The sequence below is a fragment of the Pongo abelii genome, chromosome 21, assembly GCF_028885655.2.
Source record: "Pongo abelii isolate AG06213 chromosome 21, NHGRI_mPonAbe1-v2.0_pri, whole genome shotgun sequence".
NCBI lineage: Eukaryota > Metazoa > Chordata > Mammalia > Primates > Hominidae > Pongo > Pongo abelii.
In genome coordinates this window covers 3,254,846-3,267,783 of record NC_072006.2, presented here as the reverse complement: position 1 = coordinate 3,267,783, position 12,938 = coordinate 3,254,846, and the positions used below count along the sequence as shown (strand labels likewise).

The window sequence follows — 12,938 nt, the reverse complement described above, 5'->3', positions numbered from 1 at the left end:
AACAGTTTAAAAAGTTCAACCTCAATAATGATTCAAGAAATGAATTTAAAATAACAGTGAAATAACACATTTTTGTCTGGTTTAATTATTATTATTATTTGATGATAATACTTAACCAAGATCGCAAATGAGAGGCCACGTCATATTGAGCAATGCTGATAGCGGAGTAATGTAGCGCAACATTTTTTACAGACAACTTGGCAATATTCATAAAGGTACTTCAAATGTTCACATCTTTTAACATTAGTAATTCTGGTTTTAAAATATTTTCCAAAAGAAATTTAGGGAATAGAAATAAGTTTTTAGTGAATTGTGAAATATGCTTAGTATGCAGCTATTGAAATTCATCTCTCTCTATGGCACTTAAGTGAGTGTCTGTTTATATACGTATATATGAATATATATGTATTTATTTTAAACGAGTAGTTACATAAAAAAGCATTTGTACGTAGACAAAAAAGACATAGATTACAAAGCTAGAAGTCAACACTGTGAAATCTCTGAGTTGGTAGCATTCCTGGCAGTTTGTTACTGAATACTTACCGAATTTTCCATTATTTTCAAAATAAATATGTATTATTTTAAAAAGTATAAAAATTTTTGTTTGAAAAATAATGCAAAACCTGTAGAAATAAAGATCCATTTACAGAATAATTGAAGAAAATGTCTCAATTTTCAAAATTCACTTTTTTTATGCATTGATATTCCCTTCATTGAAATTTGCTTTTATTTATTTTTTCAATGAAGTCTGGCAATTTTCTCTCCCCCAATTACGTAAGAATGGTTTTTGGACACTTGGCAATATGAGTTTATAGCAGAATGGGAATAAGCATGTACTTACCCATTGTCTGGAAATTAAGTGCCACCATCTGACAACCTGCATTCCAGAAGAGCTGAGGCATATAGTTGGATGAATCCACACGTGTTCCTTTTGGATATATCCTGCTAAGCTGCATTTTGTTATATCTGGACCATCATGTTAAGTAGTGAATACAATTATAAAAATATTTAGTCAATAATAGTAACTAAGAAGCTACCTTCCATGTTTCTCCATTTGGAAAATGAAGTAAATATTGATGATCTCATTGGGCTACTTTGGGATATTTAGTGTTAATTTTATGAAAGAAATTAAATAGCCTGTTTCATTTTATTTTAGTTCATGCATAATAGCAAAAATTTTTGTTGTCAGTAATATCAAATACGCAAAAAGCTTTCTAAACAGAATAAGTATGCTCTTATCACATAGGCATAGCATCACCTTTGCAGAGCCCCATGGGTAAAAGTCAATGGGGTAGCAAAAAGTGGCTGAGCCAAAAAGTCAATGTGATTTTGTGGAGAGTATTAAGGACGGACTTAATGACTAAGGACACACAAGGAGGCTGGAATGTGTTAAATCATTTGAAAGAATGATATTGTGTTTGGCAGAAGTAGATAATATGCACTGTATAGCTATTTTTGAAATGCTGTCTGCTCATTTTATTAATTTTCTCTGGGAATGCTATTTGCCAAGATTGTGGTACTCTTTATAATTGATAACAAGGTCAATGTAGCATTTCTGATCTTGCTTAACATTTTGGTTCCTATTATCGTCAGTTTTCTATCCTAAGAATCTTGTAGTTGTTGGACCATGCTATGTCTTTAAAACATGACTGACTAGTTCCTATCACCAAGTTAGGTGAAGGTTGGTTAGGGTTCTGAGCTAGGCAAAATGAAATTGAACCTCAACTCTCAAACTTGCTAGCTGAATAACCTTGGACAAGTTATTTTGTCTTTCTGTGCCTCAGTCTCCTCATCTATAAAACAGATTTAACAATTTCTACTTCATAGGACTATTGTGAGGATTAAATGAGATAAGACAAGATCTATCACACAGTCAATAATGAATACTAACGATGATAATTTTCTAGCAGGACTTTATTTATGGAGTCAACATTTGTTTCCTCTTCCATTGATAAATTTTAAAGGTTAACTTTATTCTAGGACTTATTACATGAAATTGAGCACTTCTTTGTGATATTTAGTGTTAATTTTATGAAAGAAATTTAATAACCTGTTTCACTTTATTTTAGTTCATGGATGATAGCAAAAATTTTTGTTGTCGATAATATCAATAAATCCATTCTTAGTAATGTATATTTATATTTACAATGTCATCATCATCATCCCTACTATTTGGACATATAGTACATATAAGTATGTGAGATGCCAAGTCAGGTGTATATTTCTTTACATATATCCTATATATGTGTAAAGTATGCACACTCATGTTACATATGTTGTACCTAATCCAAAGAGCAAACCATAAAGCTAGTATCATTATTTCTGCTTTGTAGACAAGGAAAGTCAGGATTAAGCAAATTGCCTAAAGACACAGAGCTTGGTGGTGTGAAGGCAACCTTGAAATCTAGGCTTCCTTTATTCCAAGACCAGTTTTTTGTTCTATAGGCCAGACTACCCCGCCCAGCATTGTATATGATACCTGAAACTATTTATCCGCCCCAGGCTATATACTTAAGCCATTTTATGCATCTTTCTCCTTATTAAAAAACCAAATGAACAAATAGCACCAGACTTCAGCTGTGTTCATTCTGCAGTCATTCGTCAAATCAAGGATACTCTACAAATTCCACCGGAGACTTGGTGAGTTGTTCAAGTCCTTTGGTTTCCACGAAGGAAGACATTTCAAAACTTTTATTTCTTTCTGAGTTAAGCAAAAACAAAACAAAAAAAGGGAAGGTGAGAAATACAATTCATTGTTATAAATTATAACATTATAAAAGAAATGGGTAAATGTTCAGTGAAGTTGAGGGCAAATAATCCTCAATGTAACTTTAATATTTAATTTTTTTTTTCTAGTGCACTGTTTACCTGTAACAAAAGTTGAGTCTTGTTAGTTGTCTTTTCTAATGTTTGCTACTTGGGTCAGAGCTACTTACGCTTTTGTAATTTAGGGACATGAATGAATTTTAGATGAGTATAGTGTGGCAATAAAAAAATTAGTCAAAAGAGCAGGGACCCCCATGGGAATCTTTTGTTCTAAATTCACCCAGATTTTTTTCTTAGGGCCAATATGGGGTTTAACAAGAGACCATGGGAATGTTTGTGCTAGGTGCTGACTATCTCTTTCATACCCACATTGTCACCTTATCAGTTTGTATATACTTTTTTGGTTCAAATAATTAATATGACAGAATTATGGTCTTTCAAAACAGAAAGATCCTTGGAAATTTTCCAGTCTCATGGCTTCATTTTCATATTAGATACATGATATGGTTTGGGTGTGTCCCCACCCAAAATCTCATCTTGAATTGTAATACCCACAGTGTCAAGGGGGGGTTACCAAGTGGGGGTAATTGAATTACGGGCGTGGTTCCCCCGTGTTGTTCTCATGATAATGCATCAGTCTCATGAGAGCTGATGGTTTTATAAGCATCTAGCATTTCCCTTGCCTGTACTCATTCTCTCTCCTGCTGCCCTGTGAAGAGTTGCCTTCCACCATGATTGTTAAGTTTCCTGAGGTCTCCCCAGCAATGCAGAACTGTGAGTCAAGTAAACCTCTTTTCTTTACAAATTACCGGGTCTCGGATATTTCTTCATAGCAGCATGAGAACGGACTAATAAAGTATAAAATAAAATAGAGGCCAGAGAGGAGGATGTGCTAAACACAAAAGAAACATTTTGAAAGTGAAATTCCAGCCTCCAATTAGAGTGAGAGAAACAAAACAAAGTTATCTTAGTTTAGAAAGACTGAGAGTCACTTTCTCTACCCTCATCTCCACTAAAAACCATTATGAGCAGTATTTTAGATAAGTATCGCACAGGGTGGTTATATAGCTCTGAATTTTTTAAACTGAGTTATCTTTGAGATATTTTCCCTCTTTGACCTCTCTTTCAAAATTAAAACCTCGTTCTTCTTAATGATTTCTAGGCTTCTTTATCCATCTTCTCACCTTCTCCAATCCACTCTAAGGCAAACCTTGGCTTCTCTTATTTTGGTCCATCATAAATCTACCTTTATATGACTTATTAAATTAAGCATAACTATTAATTAAAATTCAGTCAACATTAATAGGTACTTGGTAAAATATGTTGAATATTCTTTTTTAAAGGTTATAAAATGATACAAAACACAAGGAGAAAAGTGCTTGTTTGTGTGTCTAGCTGGCGCTGTTGTTTCCAGGTTCTAAAGAATCTAAATATATTGGCTCTTTCTCACACTTGGCTACTTGTCTTGGAACTTTTAACTAATGAGTTAGAGAAACTCATTGCAGCCAATGAAATTACAGTGATGTTTCAAAGAAAACAACTTGTAAGAAACATCAGAAATTAGGACATCAAATTAAATGTTGAGAAATCATTATATTTTATATATAATTTGTATATACTTTTCAACTCTTGGAAGTTGAATTCTTTGTTGTAGAGATCTAGATTGCATATACCACTAAGTGAAGACTTTTTGTAAAATTATACAAATATAAACAAGTGTGTTTGGTAGAGGCTTGGATTTTGATATAGCTGCAAAGCCATCCTTGATTAGAAGCTAGTACATTTAGGCAACATTTCTGTTTTTAAGGGCACACCCTTATAAGCGGCTAGTTAAGTTTCAAGGATTCCCTTAATCTGATAGCATCTTACACTTCCGGCAAATACAAGGGGCATTTTCATAAAAGAACCCTTTTGTCTGGGTAAAGATGATATTTTTCTTTGCACAAGTATGGAGGTATAGTTGAATAAAGGGAAAACACAAAGTGATGTGAAGTTAATGCATTTTCTTCTAAATATATAAATGTGCTGGACAAATGGAATATAGATAAATTGGTTCTATTTCTAATTACCAGAGTTCATCAAGTCTCTGCCTGCTTCCCTTCTGGGAAATAGGTAGATAGTTTATTTCAACATTATCACTTATGTAATAGATGGATCTCACTGTGTGTTGCGAACAAAAAGCAAAGTACAATTCCCAATTAGTTGTACTCTGGTCATGTGTCTTTCAGATAGCCATGGATGGCCTGCAGCTCTATTAAATATTTTTGGAGAACACCATGGAATACTTTCTCATATGGTTATTTTCATATATTACAATACATGTATATTTATTATATGTGTAAAGGTAACAAGACAGTCATAATGTACATATATTTAAGACTTCAAAAGCATACATCGCTCTATTAAGGGTAACATTTTTGGTCCCATTACTCCGTATTTAAAATACAATCATTATATGCTACAAGAGGGGTTTTTCTCCAGGGAAAACTTACTTTTTGAAATTTCAAATGACTCAAACTTGACTGGCTGAATGTAGTTCACCAGGTTAGACATTTCTTCTGTGGCCATAGCCTCACTTCCAGCGGTCCCCTGGAAGTAGGAATAAAAAAGAAAACATTTCCAGAGTCAGCATTATGTTATCAGTTGTTTTCCCAGGAAAATGACAACATGACTCAAGCATGCAGAAAATCATCCCTCCCTTTCTGAAAATTACAAAATGAAAATACATACAGGAGAAAAGCAACAGCAACACCTCATTTTATAAAAGGGAGGGAGGAAGGGAGGTGGGAGGTTGAATGGTGGCTGGCAGCATGGCCCCAGCATAATCACTCCCTACCCCTTGCTCCCTCCTTTCCGTTTAGAAATGCCTGATCTTAGCCCCTCTACAGGCCTCAGACTCAGATCCTGCATTTTACTAAGGTCATTGGAATGCCCATGAAAGTTTGAGAAGCACTGAGCTATAGCTCATCTTCCATTGCAGGGTGTCCGTAGGTGTTGTCTAAGGTTAGTATTTTTTTTTAACATTTATTTTAAATTCAGGGGTACCTGTGCAGGTTTTTTTTATGTAAGGAAACTCATGTCACCGTGGTTTGTTGTGCAGATTATTTTGTCACCCAGGTATTAAGCCTGGTGTCCATTAGTTATTTTTCCTGATGCTTTCCCTCCTCTCACCTCCACCCTCAGGTAGGCCCCATGTCTATGGTTCCCTCTATGTGCCTATGTGTTCTCATCGGATTCGTAAATTAAGAATTCACTGTACAATAAGAAAATTATTAGGTAGGTGACTACCAAATGAACTGAAAATTGTTAATAATAATAAAAAGGTTGCTTTGTGGAAATGGGCAGGGGTGGGTAAACAACTCCTGCTTTTCTTCATCAACATTCCTCCCTCCTTCCCTTTTTGGTTCCTGATGTGTCTTAGACAAGCAGGATAGTAGAGTGCAGGGATTAATGGCTCGGGTTCTAGAGCCAGCCTGCCTGATTTCGAATCCCAAGTCCACTAGTTAGAAACCAGGCAACCTTGGGCAACTTACTTAACTGCTCTGTGCCTCAGTTGACTCATTTGTAAAATTAGGATAAAATCAGTTCCTACAGCATATAGGGGTTTTTGATTAAAAAATAATTTATGTGAAGGAGCTTAGAACAGTGCCTGGCAAGTGGTACTACAATCTCATGTTGCTTTTGCTATTATTAGCTATGACATATTACTTGGATAGAGTTTTTAATGAAAAAGAAAACCAATAATGCAGTGTTGGCACAAGATGGGCCTCTGTAGAGTGATCTAATATTGTCTCACATTTTTAGAAGACAGAATGCATGGAGATGAGTTTCTTTTAAAAATTCTGGTAGTAATATTTAGGTCAAATGTTAACTGGGAAACATTCATTTGCAAATGGACTATCCAATTAGTAAGAGAGTTTAAAAATTATTTAGAATTACTGATCAGAAATTATACACAATTGAAATCATTCTCAGGAACATATACTTTGCCAGACATGGTAAGCTGTTTTCCTTCTGGAAATCAAAAATTGAAATTTAGTCGGGGAACATAATTAAGCAAAACTTTACACATTAAAAAATAATTCTAAGTGGAAGGACATCAAGTAAGAGCAGCTTATTGTTTGTTTCATATTTACTACATTGTAGAGCTACAAGTGTTGAGACAGAACATATCTAACAAATTTGAAAGCAGATTCAATATAAGCTTAAAAATATGTATTTTTAAAGAGAGACAGTGTCTTGCTCTGTTTTCTAAGCTGGAGCACAGTGGTGTGATCATAGCTCACTGCAGCCTCAAATTTTTGGACTCAAGCCATCCTCCTGCCTCAGCCTCCCTAGTAGCTGGAACTACAGGTGTACACCACTGCACCTGGATGTGTTTTATCTTTCATTTTAACTTGTATTTTAAAGGTATGAGGTCTCTCTCTGTTGCCCAGCTTGTTTCAGTATAAACTTTTGCTAAGACAAAATTCTAAAATTCCAGTGGATCTGCTTCTGATTCTCTTCTAGGTTCTGTGCAATTAATATTTTTGAGCTAATCAAGTTACTCGGGATGCCTAAGTTTATATAAATAGGTAGCTCTAGTGTTCCAAAATTAAAACAATGCAATGAATGTCACAGTTCTGATCATTTTTCTAAACCCGATATCTTCTCTGGACTTTGGAACATTTCATAAGCCATTTAATTGCCTCAAAAATTGAAGCTGGCAATTGGAAGGCACAAATCTACTTTTTGCCACTAGATGGCAGAAAGTGACCATGAGATAGACCCAGGAGAGTACAGGTTGGTGGAATGCCTTTGGGACCAGAAGCCCTAAGTACCCACCTCATCCATTGAAGATTTTTTACAGTCATCATCATCATCGTCGTCGTCACTTTCCGTATCAGCTTCTCCTGTCAAATTTTAATAACAGATCATGATGTCACCATTTCAACGTTTAGCTTTAAAGCACTTGTAACACATATTTTACCTAAAATCAATTACAGATTTCCTTGGAAGTTGAGCTTTCTGTTTGTTTTAAAATTATTTTTTTCAGGGATTTAAACTTCATTCATTATAGAAAATTATACTGACATTTTGAATATAGATTTTTTCCTAAACTGGATTTGTTAATAAATAGCACTTAAAATTTCAAAATTCTATTAAAAAATGCTTGTCTTAATATTTTTTCTCTATATGTTTTTAACACATGGCATTGAAAACAGTTTGCTGGCATTTAATACAGTTTGCTTTCTATGGTACATGTATTCTATTTTGATATACAAACACTCTCTCAGAGTCTCTATGACCCCAAAACCAGATAAACTATCCCTCCTTCATCTTTCCCTCCTTTCCCAAGCCCCGACTCTTCCATGCAATGCGTGGCCAGCACATAGCTCAGTGATCTTGTATTGACATTTTTCCCAAGGCCAGAGAGGACCTTGCAGAAGTTAAAGAAGTTAGGAGCTGGGGCAGGAACTCTGGGGCTTTGGCAGCAAAGCTACTACACAAAAATCGGGAAGGGCCAACTTTATCCTATGATTTGTCTGCAAGCTTATTTGATGGATGTATTGTCATCACAACGAAGCGCATATCGTAGAAAATGCTGATATTATTTTTAAGAGGGCAGGATAACACAGGTGAGTCCTTAAATATCAGCATGATTGGAAATCTAACTCCATCAGAAATAATTCAGCTTCATATTTAGCCAATATACAGTCATTTAAATGAATTGTTTTTTCCCTGAAGAATTAATGGACATTTCTGCTAGGTTAAATATTCATATCAGTATGAAGCATTACATTCTTCCATAGCTATGGGCTTCAGTCAGACCCAGAAATATCCATTCTATAAAAAAGATCTTCAAGTAAAAATTCAACGAGGTTGTTCTAAATTGTTCGAAAGTTCTAAATTGATTTAACTGCTATCTTTCAGGGTTCGCACACTGCAATAGCATGATGAGCCCAATAGATGGCAATAATGGTTCAACAATGAAGTAACTTGCACCCCTGCCCACTGCCAGCCTTCTGAAAGTTAGCTGCCCTACTCGATTTATATAAATGGAGACAGTACCACTGCACTGCCCTCTGAGAAGCTTATAAATGTTTTCATTTGGCTGACACAGTTCAATTACTGAATGACAGCAGTGAAAAAATTATTGCTTAAAAATCTCCAGGGGAAAGAAGATTTCTGGGACCAACAAGGGTTATTATGTATTGGATTGTTTATTAAGGAAAGCCACATACAACCACTTTATAATGCTGATATTGTGTTAGTTAATAAGGTGAATCGATTATATTTTGGATAGAAAACGTATCTTACTACTGTATTAGAGACACATTCTTTTAGGGTATTGCCACTTAAGCATTTTTATAATGAAATTTTTGTCCCAAGTTCTTATTACCTTTTTTTAAAAAAAAAAATCAGAGAGGGGATTCTTTTAATTAAGTAATTAAAAAAATTGTTTGGCACAGCTTTCTACAAAATACTTCATAGGACCCAACAATTCGCAGTCATTTCAAATAGCCAATCAGGTCATTCTTTAGTTTCTGTGGGAAAGAAAGAATTTGTCTTTCTTTACTGTAAAAAGCAGAAACCTGATTTTTCTCTTGTAAATCTTTGGAGGGATGTTGGGGGAATCTTGTTGAACTATAAAAAATATCTTATGTTACCCTAGTTCCTTAGGATAAGTCTACTAGCAAATGGCTGAATCCTGCAAGAGGCATCTGGCCAGCCGGGGCCATGATAAGTAAACTAGCTTTGAAATACAATACCTGTCACATTTTTCAAGTTACTTGAGTTCCCAATACTGTGAACATCTACAAACCAAATGGTAAATTAGCGGTGCTCTTTATTCAGGGGCCTACCTACATATTAAAATGTCCAAAAGTTTCCATTGATTGCATAATAGAAGACAGGGCTAGCTTAGGAAATCTACTGAATAACTAACAGATTGTTGCCCTTTCTCTGTATTAAGCAATAATGTTCACTGCCTGTAAAAATCGTCATTTGTGTTATGCATCCTGTTAATAAGAGGAAGAGAACTGGTAGTGGGAAAGGCAGATGGTAGAAAACACAAGCACCCACATGCAAAGGATGACAAGGTTTGCTTGCTATCATTCAAGGGATAGAGTTGGGTTAGGAAATAGGTGTGAATGATAGGCCTGTTAATGACACTCACTTCCAAACTTCAAAGAGAACATTTTTACTGAGTACAAAAATTATTTTTGAAAAAATGTTGAAAGGCATGCACAATAATGATGAAAGTATACATTCAAAAGCTACAGGACAAAACCCTTTCAAATAATTATATAATGTCTGTTGATAAAGATTTTAATCGAAACAATAAAAAAACAGGCAATTGAGACAGAAAAATAGAAGAAAATATAAATCAGAGTCTCAGGCTACTGTTTTTTTTAACCATGATTGTCCTAGAGTTTATATTTTAATTATTTTAAAATCTTATAACCGATGTATAACAGGCATACAGAAAAGTACACATGTCGTAAGTCCACAGTGCAAAGAATTTTCACCAAATAAACGTGTCTGAGTAAATGATATCCAGATCAAGAAACAAAATATAACCAATCTCTAGAAGGCTCTTGGGCTCCCTTCTGGTTGCTTTTCTCCCAAGGGAACCCATTATCCTGACCTCTAATAAATAGCATAAATTAGTTTTGCCTGTTTTTGTAGGTTATATAGATTAAATCATACAGTATGTAGTTTTCGTGTACCTGACTTCCTTTGCTCAACATTATGTTTATTTATAGTGATTCATCCATAGTTTTCATTTAGTTATAGATCATTCTCATTGCTGCATATTCTTCTTTTGTGTGAATATACCATAATTCATTTATCTGTTGATGGGTATTTGGTTTCCAGTGTTTGGCTATTCTGAATACCGCTGCTTTAAGCAATTCTTGTACATGTCTCTTGGTAAACCTAAATACACATCTTTAGCAAGCATATACCTAGGAATGGAACTCCCAAGGTACAGGGAGTGCATATATTCAGCTTTTGTAGACACTGCTAAGTGGTTTTCCAATTGATTGTTCCTATGTTTAACTTATAACTGAAAAACTTCCTAGAGTCAAGCTTAAAAGTTTCTTCCACTTAATCACCCTGCAATCAGGAGATGTCTGTAATGCGATTTTCAGATTGCCAAGCTTCTGACTGAACTTGGAAGATAAATTAGACTAAATGACAAATAATCCAAAGAAATGAGAGCCACTGAATTCTTTTCTCATCAACCACAGAAATGTATTTCAACCTTAATTTAAAAGGAAAAGAAATGATATTAGGCATCCTCTAGGAGCTTCAAAAGATAATGTAAGTAATTTTGCCATGTCACAGATTTTAAAAATTTCTTTAAAACATGAAAAAATTGAAATGCCTAGAACTCTTCAGCATATCATCAATGACAATGCATCAAGTGCTCAGTTCTATAGTTAATATTTCCCATTATGAAGCTTAAAGTCATATGGTCACTCTGAAGACTATTTGGCTTACATGGTAGCCAGAATAATGACCTCCCAGAGATGTCTCTGCTCCATCAGTATGTTAGCTTGCGTGATAAAAGGGACATTGCAGGTGAGATGGAGTTAAAGACCTTGACATGGGAGCAATTATCCTGGATTATCTGGATGGATCCAACGTAATGACTTGAGTTCTTGCCAGCAGAGGACATTTCCTGCCTGTGGTCAGAGGGAGATGTGACCACAAAAGAAAGGTTAGTGAAATGCAGCCTTGCTGGCTTTGAAGCTGGAAGGAGCCCCAAGCCAACGAATGTGGGTGGCCTCTAGAAGCTGGAAAAAGCAAGGAAACAGCTTCTCCCTTAGAGCCTCCAGGAAGGAACACAGCCCTGCTGACACCTGGAGTGTAGCCCAGTGAAACTCAGGGGGCTTCCTGACTTACAGGACTAGAGGATAATACATATGTGCTGGTTTAAGCCACTAAGTTTGTAGCAGCAAGAGAAAACCAGTAGTTTAAAACTGTGCAGAAATAGGAATGTTCAAAGTCCTTCTAAGCTAATTTCAGAGCAGCAAATTCTTTTTTTTTTTTTTTTTTGAGACGGAGTCTTACTCTGTCACCAGGCTGGAGTGCAGTGGCTGGATCTTGTCTTACTGCAACATCTGCCTCCTAGGTTCAAGCGATTCTCCTGCCTCAGCCTCCCGAGTAGCTAGGACTACAGGTACGTGCCACTATGCCCAGATAATTTTTGTATTTTTGCAAGAGACAGGGTTTCACCATGTTGGCCACCTAAGAAATGGGGTTTCACCATGTTGGCCACCAAAGAGACGGGGTTTCACCATGTTGGCCAGGATGGTCTTGAACTCCTGACCTCATGATCCGCCTGTCTCAGCCTCCAAAAGTAGTGGTATTACAGGCATGAGCCACTGCGCACAGCCCAGAGCAGCAATTCTTAAACCAACACAAAACATGACGGGGAGAGCCCACCAGCCCCTCACCGGCTCCTGGGGATGAGGGCTCGAACACGCTGGAGGAGTCACTGTAGGTGTTGGAGGCTTGTTCTGAGAGCTTCTTTTTGCCGCTTCCTTCTGATGACTTATGTGATTTCTTCTTATTTTTCACCAAAATTTTATACATTAAATCCATAGGGCTTGGAAGAGGAACTCCAGATTCCAGCTAATAGAAATGAAAGGCATATTCTTTAAAAATACTGCTCCCTCTTTCGGATCCCCTCCCCAGACCCCCAGCTCAGCTGTGGATACCAAATGTCTAGACTGTTCTTCCCTACCTTCAACACTGCTCATGAAACTCTTAGTGTATCCTACATGGGGGCTAATTTTTTTTATATCAAAGATATATTTTCATTACTATACTTTTTTTTGCAACATATTCTACATGAACAAGACCATAGAAATGTACTGGTAGATTTGATGTACTAAATCTGAACATTTATTAATTTTCCAATGGACCATAGAAACCCAATCATCTTGATTTAGGACCAATAAGAAGGCCCCGGCCTGAATTTCCGAAGGAGGGAAGCCAGGCATCTGCCAGGAGGAGTTGGTAAAGACAGGCAAAAGCTTCCAGGTGAGCCCATGAAATCATTTTTTCAGATGCCCCTTAAAATTGGCAAAATCCCCATCCTGGTACTAGGTAGTTTAGCTGCACATGTCCCTGGCATCAACACAAGTGGATGAGGTGGCTTCAGATTTCCTCCCAGCCCT

The 12,938-nt window shown here is 36.1% G+C and overlaps 1 protein-coding gene across 3 annotated transcripts in view; it reads right to left on the bottom strand.

Annotated features, from left to right (window-relative positions):
• Positions 1-12,938, bottom strand: part of PLCB1 (phospholipase C beta 1) — a 750,426-nt gene that overhangs the window by 156,771 nt on the left and 580,717 nt on the right. For all 3 annotated transcript variants that reach the window (XM_024238987.3, XM_024238989.3, XM_054541566.2), the window contains 5 exons: positions 12,213-12,390; positions 7,591-7,658; positions 5,259-5,355; positions 2,617-2,701; positions 842-966 (listed from right to left, as the gene is read on the bottom strand). In XM_024238987.3, coding sequence (XP_024094755.1) covers positions 842-966; positions 2,617-2,701; positions 5,259-5,355; positions 7,591-7,658; positions 12,213-12,390 — 553 coding nt within the window. The remainder of the gene's footprint in view (positions 1-841; positions 967-2,616; positions 2,702-5,258; positions 5,356-7,590; positions 7,659-12,212; positions 12,391-12,938) is intronic.